We start from the raw sequence: 25,694 nt of genomic DNA, 5'->3' as shown, positions 1-25,694 counted from the left end.
TATGTATTTTGACAGTGAACTATTAATATTGAAGACTTTTTCCATCATAAATTTATGACTAGAAATAATTTTTATTATACTCAAAACTATCAAAATTGAAAAGATATTAACAAGTGACATTAATAGGCTTAATTAATTTATTTGCTTAATTAATTTTATTTATTCACTGTATACAGGTTATCATTGATTTGTTTTTATAATTTTAAAAAAAAAATTTTGTTTGAAAAATACGGGTCGAGTCGACCCGCAATTCCATTGCCCCGCCCCGCCCCTTTTGCCACGTCTAGTAGTAAACAAAAATTCTACCTCCTGAAACGCCACAACAGCAATCATTCTCCATTTCTACCCCCAAAACAGAACCAAAACCAAAATCACCTAGAAAAATCCTGCATCTTTTCCATTTACACCAGCACAGAGCCCAAAACCTCACCACCCGTAAACTTTCAAAGACGATGCCCAAGAACCCCAAAAGGAAAACTAGAAATCCCAGCAGCTATACAGCCATTAAAACCCAAAAACAGAGCCCCAGAACCCAGAAAAATTCCTCCTTTTACCCATTAAGCCAAGAAAACCAACAAAGGTCACTCCTTTTTCCACTTGACTAAAGTCCCAACAAGCAACTATCACCAAGGAACAGCAACAACACTGAGTCCAGAAACATCGCTCACAACGAATCAGAGACATAGAAAAGGAAAAACATGAAGTAGCATCAACAAGGAAGGTGAAGGAGAAAATCAAACTCCACCAGATGAATTTAAGAAATGGGGCAACCCAAAGGAAGATGGAGAAACAAAGAGCAAACAGATTCAAAGCAGAAGATACGCAAAGAAAAATAAAGTATAACATCAAAAATGGTAATAACTGTTCTTTATCATTGATAAAGTGTTTGCTAAGTTCTGCCTACATTCCTATGCTACTTACATCGTGCTATTCGTTATATGCTCACCAACACACAGCTTGACTCTGGCATAAAGAGTCTACACATAATTTTTGTTCATCCAAGCATGTACTACTAAACACAAATTCCACACAACAAACACATACAGATTCACACCCACACCTAAACCCGTTTTGAAATAAGCCCAAAACCCAAATCAAAACACACATCAACACACATATCAAAACCCCAAAATCCTAATCAGAAAATCCCTCTCAAACCAAATCTAAATCCCAAACCCACATAGAATCCGAAACAAAGAGATCAGAAAATAAAAGAGAAATAGATAAGACAAAGCGAGAGAGAGAGAGAGAGAGAGAGAGAGAGAGAGAGGCGGCCACCAGTTGTGGTGGCGCCTTTGAGCTGTGCTGTCGTGAATGGTGGTGGTGCTCATCTGGTTCAGCCCTAGGCTGACTACGCGAGATGAGAGAGTGGGTTTTGGGAGGGAGAAACCGAAGGGTCAGAGCCATTTCGCTGTGGCTCGTGGTGGCTGTTGGTGGCGCCATGGAGGTGTGGCTGTGGAGATTTAGGCAGTGAACAGTGGCAGGGCTTAAGGGTTTCGGCCATATGGGTTTAGGTCTGTGCGAAGAGAAAGAGAGAGTGCGAGAAAGCTCTTGAGTTCTGGCCATGGAGGTCTGAATGTGAGAGAACTGCACTCGGTCTGTTTTGAGCCCAGATTTGATCCACAATTAAGCCTAAACAAGCCCACACCTTCACAACCCACATTCATTTCAAACAAGCCCAACCCGTGTATGTAGATTAAGCCCAATCCGAAGATCTATCTACATGGTGCCATTAAAATAATGCAAACACAGGTGTAGACCATAGTTAGTAAAATACGATACGTGTATGATACAGAAAATATACGGACGTGTATACTTCGGTCATTTTAAGAAAAATACGTTTCAAAAATTCGGCAGAAAAATACGAGAACGGATAAATAACGGTACGTGTATATTACGTGTATAATACGTTTATATTTTAAAAAAACGTTACAAAAAATACGGAAATATTTGTTAAGTATTTTATTTTATAGATAAATAGTAAATACAATAGTTGTTCTATTATGTTTAATAGAAGATTATAAAGGATTTAATATGAATTTATGAANAAAATTTAATTTTTAGTCTTTATGGATTAGACCAATTCCAAGATGATATCACTTATGGCATAATGTGTATACATGTTATATATAAAACATTAAAATTCTACCTTACACTATATATACGGGTGTGTGTGAAAATTCTACCATTTTATTAAAACGATGAATATTAAATCTCTCATAAACACAACTAAATACATAAAATCTGAGGATAGAATATAACTGCCACGCCCCAAACCCGATACTTGGATTTGTGACCATGACCGGCATGCTAATATCAAGCCTAAACTTGATATTAACAAGAACCAACTTAACTCTTGCAAAAACTTTTACAAAGCTTCCCTCTTTCTTATCATCTTTGTTTCTTTACTTAAATGGTATAATTTTTCACTTGACATTCAAAGCATCTATACTGAACTCAAAGAATAACATAATCCTCCAGTTTTTCAAATTTCATACTTTCACATAATACATCTCTTAATACCTTAAGGTACAACTTTCATTAGATCCTAAAATTCACAATACTGCAAAACTAAACATCAAATACTACTTTAGGATATATACATATAAAACTAAAACCAGCTCCTTTCAAAACTCGACTAAGGCTCCCTCTGCTCCAAATTAAAACTTGTTGATTGAAAGAGTGGAAGAGGTGAGCTACACAGCTCAGTAAAGGTAAGATATATGAGAATTTAATAAAGATGCATGTAAATCAATTCATTTCATTTTACAATTATTCAAATAGGATAACCCCTTTTCATGCATAGTATTCTATACTATTTATAATAATAACTTATACGCTTTTCATAAAAATAATTTTTCTCCCTTTTCTTATCAGAATAATATTATCAAAGCCTTTCAGATTGAATTTCTTTCATTTCTTACAAAGTTACCATATATATATATATATATATATATATATATTTTTTTTTTATATTTTTTTTTCATTACAAAATGATCATTTTAACTTAAAATCAGATAATCGGTAACTTTGTCTTAAACTGGAAGCATCTTAAAGAATAATAAAACTTTTCTTCGTAAACTCCTTCTTGTAAAATATTATGACTTTCATAATTATAAAACTTAACGTTTTATAAAGAAAACAGATATCTGATAACTTCTTAACATAAACTTGTACTTTTTTCAGAAACTTTATCTTTACAGCATAACAAAACTTCAGAAACTTTTATCTTTAATAAAAAACTTTCTTTTCATTAGAAACTTCTTCTTTTCATGAGAGCTTTTAACTTTCCACAATACATTTAACAAAATAATTCTCTCATGATTAATAACATAATATAGCTGTTCATAAATAACTTATTGGTTAGTCCATATCTGATAAGTCTGTACTTATTTAGGAGGCTTCTAACACCACGGTACTAGACATCCAGCATTCCCCACAATGCCAGGTATTCCCAGGATCACATCATAATACATATCTTCCAACCATGGGGGTAAGTTGGCTTCCTCCACAAGTTGGTCGTAACCAACAAGGGTGGATACAGCAGAGCCAATCCCACTTAATGGCCAATCATATAACATTTTCCATAGAAAGCCAGTAATTAACCCCTATTGGCAGAATTCAAATCACCAAAGAACATAACCCAAAAACATTTCATATTTATACATCATATTGAAATTTCTTATTTTGCATAACATTTTATAATAAAAATATTTCTATTGTTTTCTTCATCATGTTCATGGAATTAGTAATAGCATCAATATGCTTAAATCATATACATAAGTTTTTGAAAGCTCACGAACATATCTTTGTCTGATAATGCTTACATGTCATATCTCTAATCAAAAACATTTTAATGCATAATATACTTTAAAATAACCTCATGACTTACCAAATACTCATATAACTTATCTCTTACCTGAAAGCAGAGGAACCGAGAGCCTAAAGTCAAAGGAGCTTAGAGCTGGCGACTGGTAACACCTAAACCAAAATCAAGGCTTATTACTATCAATTACTTCTTATCATAACTTACACATTCATCTCAAAACCTATCTCTTAGAATCAAGGAAATTCTAATCCCACCTCAATGAGGTTTCCACAAACATATTATGCACACGTCAACAAATAATGTACCAACCTAAAGAAATGTCATCATTCTCATATTTATCTCATAACTCTAGAAGAGCCAGCTTCATTTCAAAGGGTACTTTGAGCTTAGGACAATAATGCATGCATAAATATACACTGTTTTAAGCATTATCATGTAACCATATACACTCTTAAGGAAACATACAGCATGTTCAACAAAACATCTTCATAAATACAACTATCAAATGGTTTAGAACCTCTCCTTTGAATACTAAATCTTGAACCAAGTTATATAAACATCATACTAAAATAAGATACCTACTACAATAAAATAATATATCCACTACACACAACCACTACACAACATCACAGTCACATACACAACTGAGCAGGAAAAAATAAAAAAAATTAAAAAGAAAAAACTCTAAGCTACAGTGCACATCCATAGATAAATAGACACTGTAGCCATGAAACTAAAAAAATAAATAAAGCTTTTAACTCTAGTGCTGTATAGTTATTTTTATGTTTTAGTAAAACTAAAATAGTTATATATCTTTTTTGTTCCACCGCTACGAGTGCCCTTAGGCAATTGCCTAAGTCACCTAACGGGTTGAGCTAGCTCTAGAGTCAAATTCTCCTTCTTCCATTATAACTATTGAATAATAAATAAATAAAAATTTGATATTGAACATTTACAAAAATAGAAAAAAAAATATTTATCTCATATCAAATTTATGCTCAATAATAAAAGTTATGCTCAATAACGATATTCGTCAAGAGTAAATTATAGCTATTATCATGCATATTTATTATGTATTATTATCATGCATATTTATTATGTATATATGTGCTAGTATGTGCAGAGGTTTGTCTCAGACTAATATAACAATAACAAAACTCCATTTCCCAAACAATAAAAATGATAAAAAATAATTTGATACAAAAGAGATGTAATTATAGCTTAAAACTTACAAGCGAGACTGGCTGTCTTCCAAATAAAAGATGCTGCCGGTAGATTCCACTCTGCAGTAGCGCCAAAGACTTGAGAGGGGCAGAAGTCTAAAGTGTGAAGAGGAGAAATGAGAGCAGCTGAGTATTATAACCCCAAGAAAATAGACGTGAGTGGCTGAGCTCCAAAAGACAAAAAAAATATCTTGAACAATTACTGACTAATCAGTGACTCAAATAGTAACAGGCATTTTTTTTATATTTTAATTGTAATTTTTAATATATTTTTTTTCAAAAAACTGACATGACTGTAATCTACTGACCCTGCGGCCCATACAGCGTTTTTTTTTTTTTTTTTTCCTTTTTCAAAAAATGCAAGTGGGAGACAAAGTTATTTAGACAAGACCTTAGGTTTTGGCAGCTTTATTGTTATCAATCAGTGTTATCACTTATTAGTTTATGATATATTCATATATTAGTCTATTCAATCTGTTAATGGTTTGACTTGAGTCCGGGGAAGTAATTATCACTTTATCACTAACCTTTACAGCTTTTATCCTCTAATTTTGTAATTACTCCGTCTTTTTTATGTTAGTGTTTCAGTCTACGTTTCTTACGTAGGCCGTATATCACGGCAATTAAACTCCTCATTCCAATAAAACGCGTTATTTACTGTAACTTTGGAATGAAAACGTTAAACGGAAGTCATTTTGTTTATCGCGTACGCTCGCGAATGTTTCGCGTAATACACGCGTAAAATTTATTAGCACAGTAAAAGTCAACATGACCATTAAAATAATATTAAAAAATTTAGTATTTAAAATATACCACTTCAGATTTTAATTTTTTTTTTTTTTTTTAAAAAGCCTAGTCACAAAAACAATTAAAACAAATTTCTAAGCTTATGATTTAAAAATTTTCAAATTAAATATTCTTTTCTTTTCATTAGTTTTTTGTTCATATTCTTCAATCTTCATCGGAGTTATTATCCAAATATGAAGTTCTCAATTTTTAATTTTAATTGAAAATAGTAAAAGACGTATCAACCAAAAACTAAAAACAATAAAATACCAAAAATAAAACAGTCTTTCAACGCAAAAAGAGAGCCTACCCAAAAACATCAAAATCCCTTCAACACACAAAAACCCTAACACCAAATTTTCTCCTACTCTCTACATCATCCATGAAAGAAAAAGAAAAGGCAAGAAACCCCAATATCAAGGCTAACAAGAAACAAGTCCCAGTATTCCACTCCAACCCATTTATCCAGCATCGTGGTGGAAGATTCCAATTGTGGCGATGATATTTGGTGGAAGATCCCGAGCTCTCTATCTCTTCTCTCATGGCCGAAAGCCTAAGACTCTTGACCGAAACCCATGGCTGGCTAAAATCTCATCCTCTCTTTCTATCTAAACCCAGATCGATGGTGACTGGGTGGGTCACTGTGGTTTGATCTGACCAAATCTAAAACTGATGAGGATTGACTTGTGTTTTGGTGTATTTTATTGATGAGAATCAACTTTGGGTTTTGGTGTTTTTGGTTTTTGTTTTTGATCTAACCGTTGTTCGAATTTCGTTAGTTGATTGTGTTAGAATTGCTGAGTTTGATCATTGTTTTGTATGTGTTTTTGCCTGTTTTGATGCTAAGAAAATGCAAGAAAAGAAAAGAAAATCTTGACTTTTTAATTTTTTGGTCAACCATATTCTTGGGAGAAGAACACGAAGAACAATCAATCATTTTCTGGGGGAAGAACATTAGAAATTTTTTGTTTGTGTTTAAAATTTTAAATTAAAATGCACATATTTTAAATACCAAATAATTTTTTTAATATTATTTTAATGGTCATGTTAGCTCCTAACAGTGCACTCTGTTTGCCACATCAGCAATTTTTGTTAGTGAAATGACGGTAAGGACCAAAATGAAACGCATTTTTTATTTTAGGGACTAAAAGGGGTAATATAAAAATGTAGGGACCAAAATAGAATGGACTCAAAATGTAAAGACCAAAAGTGCATTTACGTCTTTTTTATTCAATTTTTTTTTTTTTGATAAGGACGACCCTGTTCATGGATGAACGTTGCCTCCTCTTAGTTCTTAGAACATTAGGCCTCTTCTTGTACATATTAACATATATATAAAACACGCTTGGGTCGGTTTGGTCTTCGTTGGTGTGCAAATCTCGACGCCGATGGCCACACCGGTCTGACATTGGTATTGAAGATCCACCGCCGACCACCATGCCAAAAACCTTCGGTGGAGCCCTAAGCGAGGCGGGGCAATGCGGTCAGACCGGTTTTGTCGGTGCCAGAATATTTTTGAACAGGCCTAAGTAGAGGTGACAGGCTCATGAACTTTAAAGAAATGATTAGATACCCACGCCGCCTATCCCTTTAGAAGAAGAACAAGTAGTCCTAAAGTAAGAGCGGCTTGCTTGAAATTCTGTCGATCTCTTTTATTCTTATAGATGAATGGACAGCCACTTACGTTGACGAAGACTTGGATAAATAATTACAAGGTTCGGTTTAAAAAAAAAAAAAAAAAAAAATCCTAAAAAGAGGAATTTAGTTCATCTTTTTTTGGCTGAAGGGATTTTAGAAATCTCATATTGCAAGAAATCCAATAATTTCTGGAAGACAGTGCAACATATTTCTATAGCATGATTATCTTGACCTTTGGAATCTTGTGGTTACATGATTAGCTGATTAGTTTTAATTTCCTAAAAAAAAAAATTTTTTTTAATATGTATATTTGAGGGAAAAATTTCGAACTCATATATTTACATGTAATTAAAAATAAAATGGATGTGATATATTGCCTACCAAAACTAAGATAATAGTGTAATTTCAAACAATTATCACCACCTGCCTACACTCACATTCGTAGCCCGACCCTAAGCCCACAATAAAATTCTCCAAGCCCAAACTCCTCCTTCACACTTTTTTATATTTATTTTTATGAGATCCTTCTTCGTACTTAATTTCAAGCCAAGACCACGCTTAAATAAAATAAAACAAACTCCCTCGAGCCCAAAAATTCCTAACTCAGACTCATCCATTTTTAAACACTCAAGCCGAAAGGCCCCAAACAAACATCTAGCCACCACACTTTCAAAAAATTACACATAGACCCCATAGCTTCCTGAAATTACATTAGACTCGTAAATTTCCCAAAATTACACTTCAACCCCAAACTTTCACAAAATGAAGGTTTTGAACCAAAACTTTGCTAAATTACATTTTCATCCCCAAAGCCTTTTCTAGATTACATATTCATACCTGAAACTTTTTCAAATTGCATTTTCAACCGCAAAACTTGTCCAAATTGCATTTTGATGCCAACACTTTAAAATTACAAAAATTGCACAAAGGCCCTTTAGGTCATAATAATGCCACTGCAGTCCCAAATTTTGCCCCAAAAAAAAAAAAAACCTTAAAAAAATAATGAAATTGACAAATAACATTGTTTTCACATCTTCTAGAAATTAAATCATTTGTGTCTCTCATTATTTCTTCATGTCTTTTGCATGAGATAAAATACTTTGGGAGAAGGAATTGCAAGATTACACTTGGTATGCTATGCTATGCAATGAGGTAAGCCTCATTAAATTTACCATGCAGTTTACCTTTCTAGTCAATGCCATGCAATCACTTGCTTAGCTATACTCTATTGATCTTGTTTTCTAAAATAAATTACTCACATGTCACCTTCGGGTAGATTCACATGGCATGCCTTCAATGTCATACTATGATAGTTCTATTCATGTCAGGCATTCACATCTCATCCTAAGATAGAATCACAAGTAATACATTCACATGTCATTCTATGTAAACCTATATATCATACATTCAAATCTTCACTGTCATGTGCTTGTTTAGATTATACATGCTCACACAAGCAATAAAATTTTTCCAAAACCAAATGCCAAATGCCAAATTCTTAATTTATAATTTAAAAAGTGAAATTTAGGGTTAAATTCAAGATGGTGTAATATCCTTTAGGATAGACGTTGCGGGGTGCTTAATACATTTCTCACTCGTAATTGAGCTTCTGGATCCATGTCTTTTGGTTTGAGACATTCCATTAATTTCTATTTTTGCTTAGGAGCCCTTATGGTTTTCTTACTTAATTTAGGAAATAAAATCAATTAGGCTGAGGTGAGTAATTCTACCTTAGAATTCCCATAATTGGTAGCAACTCCTAAAAATGCACATAGGTAAAGAAGTTCACACCTCACCCCTAGTGTTGTACACATATCACACAGTTATTATTACATAACATGGGTTGCGAAGTAAAAACCTCAAAAGGTGGGAGAATGTCGAGTGCGATGTAAAAATCTGAGTAAAACAATTATGCTTCCTAATTACAATCTAAAAATTAAATTATTGGAAAAATCTATTGAGATCTCAAAGTCTAGATTTGAGTCTAGATTTGGGGGCTAAGTTGGTGGTTATAAATGTGTTGGGTGTTCTAGCTACTTCGTTTTGCCATTTTGAAACCAGAAACCGAGAAAGCATGAAAACTGAGAAAACCTTGATTCCACTCTAAACATTGATCTAGACTCAGTACCAACTCAAAACATATCCACTTTTTTGATAAGTAACTCAAAACATATCCACTTAACCTACTTTGATCAAATCTAGTGGTCATGAAGCTAAATTTGAAGTTTTACTAAGGTTTGATTGAGTTTCACAAACTTTGATCACTCCATTCTCTTAATCAAACTGTTCATTGAGCTTAAACTTCACTAATACCAATATTTCACCCCACTCATCCAATACAACAACAGGATTTCAAACTTGACACCATCCTAAAATTGCCAAGTCATGGACCCACACCCTTGTACCCATCCTCAGCAAAACTTTAGCCACTATGCTCTCTCAATTGGACCGTCAAATTTCCATAATTTTTTTACCCACAAGAACATCTCCCAACCACCTTCAAATCATGCGGTTGGTTTCCTAATCAGACACAACGATCAAAAAATCACAAATCCGAGCCAAAACTAGGATTTGATTTTCAAAATTCACATCCAATTAAAGAGTTTGAAGGGTTTGATTTTTACCCACAAGAACATCTCCCAAACATGGCTTTATATTTCAAAAATTTAACTGTTGGATAGCATCTTTTTATGTTCTTAGCATGCGTGTCAAATGTTGTTCAAATTGGATGTTAATTCCTATTTGATCCATAAATGTATTTTTATGCATTATTTAAAAGTATAAAAACTTGAAATTTAAATATTTGATTAATGATATAGCTATCGATTTTTGATTTTCTTGAAAGTTTTCAGGCATGGAAGATATAATAAAAAAATGCAATTTGACAATAGATTTTTCAAAATTCACATTTAATAAAAAGATATTAGGAAAGTTTGAAAGGTTTATCTTCAAACTAATTTGGAGAAAAATTTTGTTATTTATTTTATTATCTATATATATTAGTGTTATTATATTTACAAAAAAATTTATTATTATTTTATTATTATTAAATAGATATTTGGGTTCGAGATTGATATATCAGTTGAAATATAGACTATTAATTTAAAAATTCTTAATAAATTATATGGGTTTGACCAAAAATATATAAAGAAATATATGTATATAGCTAATAAAATAAAATAATAGTAACCTTGAAACAGTACATTAAAATAAGCTGATACCGACCTATTTTGTTCCAATGGATAGACTGGAATAGACACCAAAACCGTATTGATAACATTGGTATAAAAAAAAAAAATCTGATGGATGGAAGAAAACTAAACACTAGAGAATTCTAGTCTATGCTGGGCCTCCCGTCGGCGTCCTATCCTAAATGGAAGTGTTGATGAGTCCCATACGACCCACTTTTTGAGTTTTTCTATTTGACTTCAATTTTCAGCGTTTTTAAGATAGGCAATTCAGCATTTTTAGTAGGGTCTGTTTGGATGGAGGAGTGTAAAAGTGAGAAGATGGAAAATTGTGGAAGGATGAAAAAGTGAGAGGATGGAAAATATTTAGTTTTCCCTCTTATGTGTTTGGTTGGAGGGGTAGAAAAGTGGGAGGGTGAAAAACTCTTTTGTTTGGTTGGAGAAAAAAAGAAAATGATGGAAAATGTAATTTATATAAATTAACTATTATACCCTTGTTACATAATATGTAAGAAATAGATTTATTCGTACTCATTAAATAATATAAAATTTACCACATCATATACATAAATTTATATTATTATTTTTATTATTATAATGTAAAAATTACAATAGTATACATATAAATTACAATAGATCATGTTGAAAAAAAAAATAGAAGAAAAAAAAGAAAAAAAAAAAGAAAAGAAAAGAGAGGAGAACTTAGACCACTGGACGGTGTGCTGAAGGTAAGACAAGAACATGAGAAAAAGTGATAAGGATTTGTGGGCAAAAGTCATCAGGTAGGGTAGGTGAGAAGGTCATGAATGATGGTAGGTGGGAGGGCATTATGATAAAAGTGTTATGAGACACTTTTCTCTCATGGCTTTTCCTCCCGATTTGGGAGGAAAAAATTTGTGGGCCCGGGAGAGAATTTTCTCCTAGGGTTTCCACCCTATTTTCTTTCTATTCCCAAATAGTGGAAAATTCAGTTTTCTACTCTATTTTCTTTCCTATGTTTTCCATCCTTCCTAAATTCACCATACTCAAACGCAGTGTTAGACTCTATTTTTGATAGTGTTCTTTAATGGTTAAAACCTTTTGTTTGTTTAAAAAAAAGAAAAAAACCTTTTGTTTTTGAGAAACAAACACACACAAAAGAGAGGGAACACAAAAGCACACCACAAATAATGGTTCAAAATTCTAATTAATAAAATAAAATAAATGCATTATCCAGAAATGAGACTTACACACATATATACTTACATTAAGCTAGAATAGAACACTTTATAAGCACTTATACTTGTAGAGTGACCATTGCACCAACGGTGTGCAGTAGTGATTAAATATTTTAATTAATCTTTCACAAAACAATTAAAATCAATCTACAATAATCTTATGCATTCATGTATAAGTTAACACTACGGATCGACCAATCCAATTTAAGTATTAATAAAATAAGGATCTCAACATTTTTTGGAACACATGAAAAGACAAGTTTTCATAAAATTGTACTTGGACACTCAAGATCTGAAATTTATGATCAAGGTAATTATTGGAGTTTTCACACATAAAATGAACATTTTGCCATTAATTCTAAAAAAATAAGAATGATAAAAATAAAGGGATGCAAAATGGGTGTCTACACTCTTGGAATATTGAATAATTTCTCTTTATGAACTATAGTTAATTAATGCAATAAAACATTTAACAAAATTATTACATAAGTAGATAAATATTAATGCATTAAGAGAAAAATCGGATTAATTTTCTTTTTCATTTGATCCATCATTGTTCTGGAGCCACGATTGTAATGGAACTTTGCATGGAGGCAAGTAAGGAGGGGGTTCACGGATACTTGTCTCAGCAGTGTCTCCATTCTTTATAATAAAAACAGCTGACATACCCCAGGTCATATGTCTATCTAAATGACAATGCCAAAACCATACACCTGCCAAATATGTGATTGATGTTAACATCCATGATACATAATATAGATTATAGACCAACCAAAACAACATGCTTCTAGATCAATGGGCTAGCTCACAAAAACATAGCACCTTTTTCCACAAGTTTGATCTCACCTTCCTTAATTTTATTATTATATTTTTTATAAAAAAATTATCCATATTTATTTTTATTATTTGCAGTTACAAGATCTTGTGCCAATGAATGTGCTGTCTCTAATGCATGCAATTTGTTTTATAATAATAGTAACTAAACATATAAAATAGTGATATATATAACTTGCCTGGATTGTTTGCAATAAATCTGATGGCAAGCCATCCATTCTTAGGGACACCGATGGTATTCACTTCGACTGGATCAACCAAATTAAAATCTTTTGGGTCAGTTTCATTTTTATAATTTCCAAAACCTGTTCCAACCACGTAAAAGCTATACCCATGCAAATGGATTGGATGAGTCCCAGCGCCTTCCATCAAATTGGTACCTTGAAAAACAACCTCAACAACGTCATTATAATTCAACACCTTCACCTTGGTCCCAAGGTCTGTTATTGCAATATCAACTGGAAGATCGTCAGCTGTGAAGTTAAAATAGTAAAGGGGTTCGTCTGGGAAATCTGTAGTGTATACCCCACTAATATTTCTGCATATATGAAAGGTTTTAATTTAATCAAATATCAAAATGTATTGTCATAATATATGGTAGCAGGATACTCATCATGTTACATTTTGATGAAATATTTATATTTAGTTTATTCTTCACAAAACCAAAGCAATGAATATTAAAAATAAATTATGGGGGAGACAAACCTGTAGTAAGCAAGCAGTATATTAGTAGCAATTGGACTACTCCAACTTATGTTATTCGCGCTTGTAGCCAGTATATCAGTACCATTACCTTTTGATGTACATGTGCTATTTCGGCAAGCAATGTCACTTATAGAAAGTGTTATATACATTTTGGTGGTTACGTTTAGGGGAACATTTACTGGATGTTCTTTGCTTGCTAAGCTCCTAAAATTCTTTGAGAATGCTATGGCAGCCTTTAAGTCTTTGTAAATGGGAAGTGTACTTGGAAAGGAAGGAGATGATGGGATGGTATAGTTTCCCTTGTATTCGATGATTGCAGTGGTATTGACATGGTCGAATTCTGTAACCTTTACATTTTGGCTCCAAAATTGTCGAGCAGCCATATAATATTGGCCAAGACTTTGATTTGCTGTGAGTAGGATATCCATGGTTTGTCCAGGGCTTATCATTATGTAACTAGTAGTTATAGGTTTGATATAATGTGCATCCATTCCAACAATTGTGAGATTGTGTTGAGCAACTGCAAAGAACATATCTGCAGCGACAATTGCGTTGACTAGACGAAGAAGATAGGTCTTGCCTTGATCAACCTTTAGATGGTATGTTGTTTCTACAAGATTAAGATTATGAATCAATTTATGATTCCAATATGCGATATATTTATGGATAGTGCTAAATATACTACAAATTTTAAATGATCAAGAAACTAATATAACAATGAATATGATCAATGGATTTCTTAAACCTAATAAATGAATGTGTAATCACTCTTTTGTGATTTGTGAGACATTAACTTGTAATGATTATGCAGTAGACTGATGTTAGGGATGGTACAAAGACTAATGATAGGAAAACTATAAATTTTAGAAAATGATATAGATACTACAAATTTTACTATATAACATTACAAATTAATGTGATAATGAATGTAGAAATAAAATAAATGAATTGTAAAAGTAATGTAGTAAAAATTGTATATTCCTAGTATCACTCATATGTTAAGAAATGAGAGTTCGAATTACTTTTTTGCATTTGGTGGAAAATTAATTTGTAAGGCTTATGTTGTAAAATTTATGAAAAATACTAAAAGTATTACAAATTTTACTGCATAAAGCTTACACACGGATGTAACAATGAATATGATTAGTGGATTTCAATTGTCTAATAAATGAATGTTTGAATTAATTTTTTGTAATTGGTGACACACCAATCTATTAACTTTCTGTAGTAAAATTTATAATATTTTGAGCATTACTCTATTAAAAACTTTAGAAGATCTTGATTTAGGGTATTACTAAAATGTAAAATGTAAAATCTGCTATCAAACCTTTGGAGCATGGACACAAGTCTCCTGGTTCGCCGTTTATGGTGAAAGCAACAGAGTGTGGCAAGTCACTTCCATAATATAGGCTATCATCCACTAAGGCTTTTAAGTTTCCACTATACCATGAACCTGCATCCTTAGCAAAACAAAACTGAATTAGAAATACAATAGCATAATATTATTCACTGACATGTACTAGCTGTTAACCTGTGCAAATGCACGGGATGAGGCCGAAAATGATTTTTCACCATCAAATTAATTATAATTTAGTAAATGTGCAGTTAATACTCAATAAAAGTTGTCTATGTTTAATTATCACTTAATTACTATAGATGCCGTACATCAAACATGAAACTTAACATTTAGAAATAATTAAGTACTTTTTTTCCACCAAATTTTGGAATTTGTATTGTTAACAAACTTTCTTTCGTTACATACAAAAATATTGGGCTGCACATAAAGTGCATTTTTTTCTATTCCCCATTTTTTTTTTTTTTTTTTTTGGTTAATTTTTCTTTTTTCCCGTCTATAGGACCCCGCTATATTATCGTGAGGATTATGAAACATAATATGTGTATCAAATAAATAGTCTCTACTCCTTATCTATAGAAGGCCCTCACATTTGGTTGGACATAACAATTAAAAACTCTACAGTTTCCTTGGAGCATCTTCAGTAGCTCGACCAGCTGACGATTGACCTTTTTTAGCTCAACCTCACGATTCTCCTTCATCGAGGCAAAGTTTCATACAACTCCTCTTGGAACAAGTTGGTGTTAAAAACACCATCTCTTCATTGCTTTTGCTTCTTTGGAGGCATAATTTCTCTTGTTTTAGCCACTTGACTCCACAATGGAGTCGCCAAAATATTGAGAACCTTTTTGGGATAAAGGCCAAAATATAAGAGCAGGCCCAAATCTCCTCTCGGGTTCTTTAAAAGTGAATATTTGTGGAGAGTGGAGCCTAAAATTCTAAATGTGTGATGAACAAAGTTAAATGGTGATTTAACAAGAGAGAAATCAAAATTACATTGACAAAAATGCAAAAAGTACACATAGAACTTCAGGTTTGAAACTTTCCCCAATAGTTAGCAAGAAGAGGAAATTGAAAGAGATTGTAAGGAAGAGAGAGAAGGCTTCTCTGTACCAATATTTCTCCCCCATAACATCAGAATAATGAGACCCTTTGTTGACTGAATGAGTTTTTGTTCTAAGGTTGCAGTTTTAAGAGTAAAGCATGGTTAGTGTTTTCAACTAATTAAGGGGGTTATATATTGAGTCTTGGGTGTGTTTAATGATTGGCGTTTTGCTAATGGTTGAGGCTTTGAGCCACCAAGATATTGAATAAAGGTAATTTTAAGTTGGCTTTTGTTAGGTTCTAAATATTTTGACATAAATGTTTAGGTTCTAAATACTTTGTATGTTGGCGAACCAAGAACAAAAGCTTGTCTAGGATTAGATCTTAGGGTTTATAAAGTGTTTTAGACATTGCTCAAGTTGATACAAGTCAAGATTCAAGAACATTCAAGCTGGAGAAAGAAGAATTGAAAATCTTTCAAGCTCGATAGATTGAGAGAGAGCTTTGATTGATCAAACTAAGATTTTGATGAATTTTAAACAATGCCCAATAGCTTGCGAAACGTTTAGGGTTTGAGTTCAACACTGCTAGGTATAAAAGGAAAATCATATTATACGTTTTTCAAGCCTTGAGAGTTACTTTTGTGAAATCTGTGAGGTATTATACCTTCTAATTTCATCAAGCACTTATCGGAGATCAAACTCATTGCTAGTTTCAGTGGATTAAAGTTGCAGTCAAGCTTTAGCTATCAAGTGTACTAAAGATCAAGACATGAACTAGAGGTTCATGTGAGAGCATGTCCAGGACAAAGAAGTCTGAGGAGTTCAGAGCCTAATTTGGTACTGTGTTATATTTATTACAAATTAGTATTCTTGACTGTAAATCTCAATTTGATATAGTGGATTGTTCTTTTGGGATAGTTCCTCCCAAGTTTTTACCTTGAAATGAGCTGTTTCATTGGTTTTCCTAGGTCATCACATCTTGTGTTATTTAGTTTTTCACTATGCATGTTATGTTATGTTTTACCTAGATCTGAATAATTAAATTAAGTAAGAACTTGGCTAATAAATTAGGTTAAACACTGTGTTTTCTAGGGATCTAAAACTTTACAGCTTTTGTTTGGGTAAAGCAAGGGCCTTTTAGCATGGTTTTGGGAAATAATTTGACTAAGCACCCATTGTGTCCCCTGTTTCAGGTATTTCAGATTCTTGGAGGCTACATTTAGTGGTTGCCAATAGTTGGGATTGGCCAATGAGAGTTAGCCATGTCTTAAAAGCTAAAAAGGGTTCATTCAATAAATTTAGCCACAGACATTGAGAGCATAAGACCTCATTTGGGGTGAAAATTTTCTCCATAGATCTAAGGTGCTACTAGCTTCCCTAGCCCACTTGATAGTATGCATAGGCTGGGCTAATAATGCAAATGGTTCAAGAGAAACTGACGCATACTCTCCAAATCACACTTTGTTAATTTCACCAACGGGTGACATAAGCTTAGGCCATGCAAAAAGAAATTAAAAAAAAAAAGAAAATATATGGATTGAGCCTACAAAGAAGTCGGGCTCGGCCGAAACAGGCTTGTAGAAAATTTGTCATGAAAATGACCATCAACAATAGGTAGCATTAGTCATATTTATTTTTTCAACACTTGGTAACTCCTATGCATTGAGTTGATGTTGTGGGTGATACCATATGATGTTGAATGTTTATTCAATGCAGAATTGATGTGGAATTTTTTTATTTATTTAAAATCTAGTGGGATTGAGATATTTAAAAAATATTAGCATACCAAGAACAATGATATCTTCTTCATCTGGTTTGGGAAATGGATAAGTTGTTCCAATAGCAGGCAAGATGACAATGGCACCATGAACATAGGCTCGTGTCCAATCGCTATGTGCATGCCACCAGAGAGTTCCCTCCTCGGTAGAAAATATGACTTCATAGGTGAAGTTTGATCCTGGTTCAATAGGACACTGCGTGATGTATTCTGGGCCGTCTGACCATGGATTTCTTGGTTGCTTTACACCATGCCTATAAGAACCATAAAATTATCCAATAATGTGAATCTTGTTGAGGAATACTTATGTAACAAATGGAGTGATGAAAATGTGTTCGCTAGATTTATTTCATCTTTATTGTCTGAATATGAATTCATAGAACTCTAAGTTAATTAAGTTTTTTGAGAAATATATTAGATTTATTGATGTTTGGTTTATAGTCATCTTGTAACATTTCTTAACGTTTTGAGAGCTATGATATATTCATTGGTGTTTGGTTTGGAGTTAGCATTCCTAAGCATCTTATGGGATTAATTAATGGGGATGTGAATAATTTAAAAAAATTTTTTTTTTTTTTTTTTTCTTTGAGAAAGTTTCAACCTAAGGCTTCCGCTTCTGATGATAGTTTTTTATCATCAGACCAAGACACTAGTCGATTTTTAGTGTAGGTGGGAGATTGAACTCAAAATCTTTTTATTAACCATTAAAGATTTTACTAGTTGAGCTAACTGGAACTCACAATTTAAAAAAATCTAGATTAACTGAATCCAAATTACCCCAAAACCTCACATTTTGTGGAATATAGAATGCTACCAAAATATGTGTATCAATATTCCCAAGTTTAGAAAAAATTTATTTCTTACGGATGATTATCCTAATTTAGTCAAGGAACCTACCCTTAAATTAGCTACCAAAATGAGTAAGAAACTATTCAAATTGTTTAGTAGTATGTTGAAAAGTATTAAACTTACCTCCTTGCATTACTCAATCAAACCACATACCTAATCAATCTACACTTAGACCAACAAAGCACTAGAATGTAAATAATTTTATTTTATGTCAGTACAAAGTGTTAATGCATTGAACTTGTAATTAATAATAGTTCATGCTATGCCTCTGTTTTGTTTTGTTTTGTTTTTCTGTTTGTTTGTTTTTTTGTTTTTAATTTTTTTTTTTATGGTATACAAAACTAATCAATACACATTTATAAATATAATTAATACATGGTTTTTATTTTTTAGCTCTCATTTTTAATTTCTTTTAGATAAAGTTATTAGTGTTTTTTTAATAAAATTAAAATGTGTAAAACATTTTAATATTATAAAAAAAAAATGAGCATCATTACATTCCTAGGTCTACATTTTTGTTTTTTGTTTAATTCAATAATACAATAGGTTGTCACTCAGTCAGAACGCTTGACTTAAATTTACGTATTTTCTAGCATTATATTTATAGAAATATGAACACCAAATAGTGTAATTTACGTATTCTCTTGCATTATTTATAGAAATATGAACAACAAAGAGTGCATTAAATTTCTCAAACTAAATACCACGTTAAAATATGCTTCTCGGGTCACTCAATGCCTCAATCCCAAAAGGTTGTAACTATTGTAAAAAATGGAAGATAATGTCATTACATGTGCGTTTGACAAACACTATATATATATATATATATATCATGACATGGTTTTCTCATGGATCATCAATTCTATTTCCAAAGACATAGCTGGTAGTGAGATCTATTCAGATTGAGCTCATGATCTTTGGATGGATTTGAAGGTACGGTATATTCAAAGAAATGGTCCAAGAATTCTTGAATTGAAGAAAGTTTTAGCTTGTCACACTCAAGGTTCACTTACTTTTGGAGAGTATTTCATCAAGCTGAAGTGTTTTTGGGAAGAATTGATCAGTTATAGAATTTTGTCAGATTGTTTATGTGGTGCTTTGTTGAAGGTGCATGATATATTTCAAGAAGAGTATGTTCTTGAATTCCTCATGGGTTTGAATGAGAGCTATTCCAATCTTGAGGGAAAATTCTTTTGCTTGAACCTATGTCATCAATTATCAAGGTTTTCTTACTAGTTTATCTAGAGAAAAGGCAGAAATCTGTAGGCTTAAGAACAATTATGTGGTTGAATCTGCTGTGTTAGCTACTAGAACTGAAAGCTCTTTTTGTTCATTGTTCTAATTCCAATAATAAAGATTGACCAATCTGTTCTCATTGTGGTTTGAAGGGTCACACTATTGACTAGTGCTATAGGGTTCATGGATTTCCTCCTTGATATAGGAATGGAGGAAGGGAAGGTCAAATGCATCAAGCTGCAGTTTTTATGGTTCCTAGGCCAGCACTTGCATCTGAAGCTCCTAAGCTCACCCTTTCACAGGCACAATCATAGTGTCAAGAGCTAAATAACATGTAGCTATTTTAAGTTCTCAATTTACTGAAATGGGTACTGCAAGCACAAACCCTCAAGAATCACAATCAATGTTTAAATTGCCAGGACCACAAGCTGCTTATGTGATGACACAGACTTCAGGTTCATACAGCCTTCAACCTTTGCAGCCTTTGAGGACATTGCAGGTAAATTTCTTAAATCCTTTCTTGAACATTCAGTCCTCTCAAGTAATTTCACTGCTTCTTCCTTAATATCTTTCTAAGACTGGATTCTAGATATAGGAGCCACATACCACATGGTTCAATCCAAATGGTTACAAGGCAGTTGTTACACATGTAGGAACAATGAAGTTAACATCCACTCTCACCTTGCATAATGTTCTTTTTGTACTAACTTTCTCTTTCAACTTGATTTTTGTAAGACAGTTAACCAAAAATCATTCTTGCTGTTTAATTTTCTTGGATACCCTTTTCTTTATTCAGGGCCTACAACCCTGACAGACGATTGGATTAGGTAGAGCAAAGGGGAATCCATACCTTTTGGACACTACTCTTACTACATACCCTTAATTTTCTTTTCCATCCACTGTTTCCAATGTTTCTTGTATGAATAATTTTTCAGCAGCTATGCTTGCAAGTTTTAGTTCCCTTACTTTTGTAAAAAATAAAAGCCAAAGTGTACATCTATGGCATGCCAGATTGGGCCATCCCTCCGTGTCTAGGCAATTGCTCTTTTCTCATTGTAATCCTCAAATTGTTGTTAATAATAATGAGCAATTTACTTAGACAATCTGTACTTTGGCAAAGCATAAAAGGCTACCCTTTCGAAGTGCTAACCACATGTCTCAGCATCCTTTTGATCTTGTTCATTATGACAAATGGGCCCTTTTTCAATTCCTACATTAGAAGGCTTTAGATATTTCCTAACCTTGGTGGATGACTGTATTAGAACTACATGGCTTTATCTCATGAGTTTAAAGTTTGAATCTTCTATACATATTCCAACTTTCTTTTCTATGATTGACACGCAATTTCATGCTAAGATAAAGTGACTCAAATCAGACAATGCTCCTGATCTCAAATTACTAGAGTTTTTCAAAAAATAAGGGTCATAAACTTTCATTGTTGCTACACCTCAACAAAACTCAGTTCAGTTGTTGAAAGAAAACATCAACATATTTTAGAAATGGTTAGATCATTAAAATTTCAATCTAATATATCTATTCATTTCTAGGGTGATTGTGTGTTAATTGTTGTGTACTTAATAAGGGTCATAAACATCATAGAGAGACTCCTTGAGTAGTTAATATAACATATAGAGACACACTTAATCCAAAACAACTAAGCCCAATGGGTATGAGCTTAACTATGTATTTACCTCTCGTTCTTTTCATCATTATTCAATGTGAGACTTTACTCACACCCAACAGCATTCTTACTTGTAGCCAAATTTGCTACTGTGAGGACTCTCTTAGCTGTAGCTACAATTCAAGATTGGCATATTATTAAACTTGATATTAACAATGCATTTCTTCATGGGGATTTCATGAGAATCGTATATGCATTTGCCTCTGGATTATGTACTTGATGTTGCTAGCAAGCGGGAGGTTAAAGTTTGCAGATTAAACAAATCTTTGTATGGATTGAAGCAGGTTAGCAGAGAATGGTTTGATAAATTGACCAATGCTATTCTTGAACAAGTTTTGAGCAACCCAAATCAGATTACTCACTATTTACAAGAGTGATAGAAGGCACAGTTCTCATTGTTCTTGTATATGTAGATGACATATTGGTTTCTATCAACAAGCTTGAAGATGCTAATAGTTTTAAGACATATTTGCATGATCAATTAAAACTTCTAGGATTTGGGACCTTTGAAATTCTTTCGAGGCCTTGAGATAGCTAAGTGTACTAAATGCATGCACCTATGTCAGAGGAAGTATACTTGGAATTGTTGGAAGAAGCTGGGATCTTGGCCTCTAAGCTAGCTAAATTTCCTATGGATCAGAATTGCAGGCTGTCAAAATACAGCGGTGAACTATTACAAGATGTTACAAAGTATAGAAGGTTGGTTGGGAAGCTTCTATTCTTGGCCCTCACTAGACCAGATATCACCATCAGTTGAGTCAGTTTATGGATAAACCCAGAATGCCTTATTTTCAAGATGCTCTGAAAGTACTGCAATATCTCTAAGGTACACTGGGTAAAGGTATATTCTTTGGGGCTAATTCTCAGCTGCATTTAAAGGCATACACAAATTCAGATTGGGCTTCTTGTCGAAATATTAGAAAATATGACCTAGGTTATTGTGTGTTCTTGGGAGACTTATTAATCCCTTAGAGAACTAATATTTAGTCAACAATTTCCAGGTCTTCAGTCAAAGCTGAGTATAGAGCAATTACTGTTACCACTTGTGAAATTATGTGGCTGTTGACATTACTCAAAAGACTTAACTATAAGTCATCCTAGAGTTGTCTTACTTTACTATGATAGTCAAGCAGCTTTGCATATAGCTGCGAACCCTGTGTTTTATGAGAGAGAACAAAACAAATAGAAATAGATTGGCATCTTGTGAGAGAAAAGATACAAGCCAAGCTAATCAAAACATTTCATGTTCCTACCAAACATCAGCTAGCTTACTTATTCACCGTGCCTCTCAGTTCATATCAGTTTACTTCCTTACTTAACAAGATAGGCATTCTTAACATCTTTGCTCCATCTTGAGGGGGAGTATTAAGATGGTACAAATACAGAAAATTTGAAGAAGTGAGCTAAAGTCATCATATGTCTAAGCTACAAGTAGTTTTTCTTTTATAGGCTAAACGACATGTGTTGTATGTATATAGGCTTAAGCTTATAAGGTGGAATTTAGTTTGTTATCCACATGTATAGGTTGTTAGCTGTTAGTTTTCTTTCCCACATCTCTGATTCTGTATATAAATAACAGAGCTATGTATTTTGTACTAAGCTAATCATAATTACAATTAGTTACACTTTTCTCTTTCTTTCTACTTTTTCTTCCCTCCAAACACTCTGATTCTTGATATAAAGCAACCAACAAAACTCATTCAAAAGCAATTTGAATACACACATGCATATTTGTGAAGAAAGTGAATAAGCTTACCAGTGAATGGTCACCCCATAATGACCGTGATTGTGAACATTGACATACATTGTGTCCCCTTTGTGAACTCGTATTACAGGTCCTGGAATACTGCCATTTACAACTAACATTCTCGATGTGTTACACAGCTTTGTGAAATTTTTCTCTGTAAGCTGCATGATAAGAAGCATATATATTGATAAATTAATCTAAGGACAAAAAAATCATGCTACTATTCTCCAATCCAGGTGACAAACTCATATATATTGATAAATTAATGGTGTTACCAAATTTTGACTTCAGAGTTTAATTTGTTAGCTTTCAAATATTCAAGGTTTAATTTGATACGTTTTTTTGAAACTATAAGATTTAACTCAAACTATTCCTAAACTATAGAGTTTAAATTGAAATTTTCCCTATATTTTATAATAAATTACAAATTGATATGACAATGCATATAATTGATAGATTTTAACAACACAATAAGTAAAAGTCATTTATTTTTCTTAGTAGTGTTGCATCAATTTGTAAAGTTTATATAATGTCCCTAGAATTAGTGGCAGAGGTAGGAAATTTTCCTAGGGGGCCAAGTTAGTTATGCCTACAATGTGTCAATGGGTTAAGCGCCTACATTAGTTCAACCTGCATTAGCTCAAAATGCAAAAGACTCAAGTTAATTTGGCCCAAATTGTGACCAAAAATAAAATACTTAATTTCATAAACTAACTTCAAGTAATTATACTTGTGTCTACATTTTTTTCACTGTACTAAATTATTTGTACTTAGGTTCGAACTAATCTTTTTACATTTTAGAGCTTTTCTAAGGAGTTACATCTAATGTTTCAGCATTTAGGATAAAAGGTTGATTAGTAGGTTTTGAGTTTTGAAGAATTATATAATAATTTTTGTCAATATATATATATATATATATAATGTGAACAATTAAGTACAAATTACTATTTAAGTGCAATTAGATTAAATAAAACAATTAAACAATTATTTGCCCTTCTACTATTATCAGATAATAAATAGATAATCTAGTATTTTAATATAAACCACACTACCATTATTATTATTATTATTATTATTATTATTATTATTATTATTGTACTGTGTAAAGAGCATTAAATTAACAGAACAAAACTAATATATCTTCTTATTAAAAAAATAAAAATAAAGGTGGAGAAAAGTATTATATGTGTAATGCTGTACAGCTGTACAGCTCTTCATTACAAGTCTTGAAGTTTACTCGTCGGTTTCTCCAAAAAAGAAAAGAAAAAAAAGTTGACTAGTCAGTCCAAGAGAATTGCTTCACAGCAGTGTTGAGCAGTTATTAACAAATATAACAGCAGTGTTGAGCAAACAGATGAGAGAGCGGCAAAAGAGAAAGAGGTATACTAGTGGTGCCGACGAGGAATGGCGTTATAGACTCCCAGCAAGAACACTGGCGGTGTGGTTAATTGGCCATGGCAAGCGGCGCAATTGGGACAGTACACAGTAATCAAATTTGTTTTGTTTTGGTTTTTTTTTTTTTTTTTTTTTGAGTTTATATACGTTGCAAATTTTGAATTTATTAAAGGTGAATGAGAGGTTTTGGAGGAACATGGGCTGATTATTGGGCCAGATGGTGAATTTTGTTTGATTGTTTATTTTTTATTTTTACCAAATTTAATTTTTTGAGTTTTTTCCTTTTTGCCAAATTAAATTTTTGGGTTAAATTTTTACTGGATTAGCTTAACAATTTGAGTAGCCTATTCTAAATTTTGAGAGAGCAAATTTTCAGGGGCAGATAAATACATTTTTGTGTAATTTTTAGATTTATTTATAAGATAGTGCAAAAATAAACAGGATTTTTGGTATGAACAGAAATCTAAAAATTATTTTTAGTTTTTAGTTTCAGCAAGCTTCGCCTCTACCTAGAATCAAACACATTTACTACTATATATAGACATTACTATTGCAGCAGTGATTTTCAAGTTTTTGTTTCGGCTGAATAAAGAGACCGGTGATTTTGAAGTTAAAAAATAAAAGTCAAGACTGTAATATAGTAAGCACTTACAACAAACTCATAGAAATGGACCTTGCCTTCGACCATGCAAAGACACTGCGCAACGAGAAACACAAAGCCAATAAGGTGTATCAGCGATTCTTTGTTCTTGAAACTCATATCTCACTCTCTTCAATGTGATATTCACGCTGTGCTTTGAGAGCTAGCTATACACGTATGAAGCCTGACTTCATTCAAATGTAGCAGTCCTTAGGAAAGGGACTTATATATGTGAAGGATGGTGTTTTATGCGTAGACGTCTTTGGATATGTACTTTTCCCTTAAAATCTTGAACAGTCTTCGCATGTTAATGCACTGAACTTGTTGAAACAATAACACGTGATTAAAATTGAACAGGTATCACCAAGTGACTGGTAAGGTGCAACTAGACTTTGAATCCAAACTTCGCCCCATTTTTACTTGGATTTCTGTATTGCTGGATTGTTGAAGTAGTACTGGGAAGGTAGATAGATGTGAGTTGAGAAGTCTTGTTAGAAGAAACTGGTAGTTTAGACTTTAGATTCTTAGAATACTCACGGTTGGTCATGA

The 25,694-nt window shown here is 32.7% G+C and overlaps 1 protein-coding gene and 1 long non-coding RNA gene across 11 annotated transcripts; one reads left to right on the top strand and one right to left on the bottom strand.

Moving 5' to 3' along the window:
- The first annotated feature begins 325 nt into the window (after positions 1–325).
- LOC136066314 (uncharacterized) lies at positions 326–23,000 on the top strand. Of its 10 annotated transcripts, none has more exons than XR_010627761.1 (3): positions 326–854; positions 8,587–8,628; positions 19,835–23,000. It is a non-coding gene; the product is annotated as an uncharacterized LOC136066314 (long non-coding RNA). The 10 variants fall into 10 exon arrangements; XR_010627757.1 differs by having other exon boundaries at positions 19,380–23,000; XR_010627760.1 differs by having other exon boundaries at positions 8,567–8,628; positions 19,888–23,000.
- On the bottom strand, positions 12,300–25,694 carry LOC111993993 (laccase-15). Its single transcript, XM_024025843.2, has 7 exons — positions 25,158–25,694; positions 23,120–23,271; positions 17,607–17,851; positions 14,748–14,873; positions 13,421–14,030; positions 12,895–13,253; positions 12,300–12,594 (listed from the first exon to the last, which is right to left on the bottom strand). The coding sequence occupies exons 1-7, from the start codon at positions 25,263–25,265 to the stop codon at positions 12,407–12,409; spliced, it is 1,788 nt and encodes a 595-aa protein (XP_023881611.1). The 5' UTR covers positions 25,266–25,694; the 3' UTR covers positions 12,300–12,406.

This window comes from Quercus suber, unplaced genomic scaffold, assembly GCF_002906115.3.
Source record: "Quercus suber isolate HL8 unplaced genomic scaffold, Cork oak 2.0 scaffold_31, whole genome shotgun sequence".
NCBI classification, from domain to species: Eukaryota; Viridiplantae; Streptophyta; class Magnoliopsida; order Fagales; family Fagaceae; genus Quercus; species Quercus suber.
This window is presented reverse-complemented; position numbering and strand designations above follow the sequence as displayed.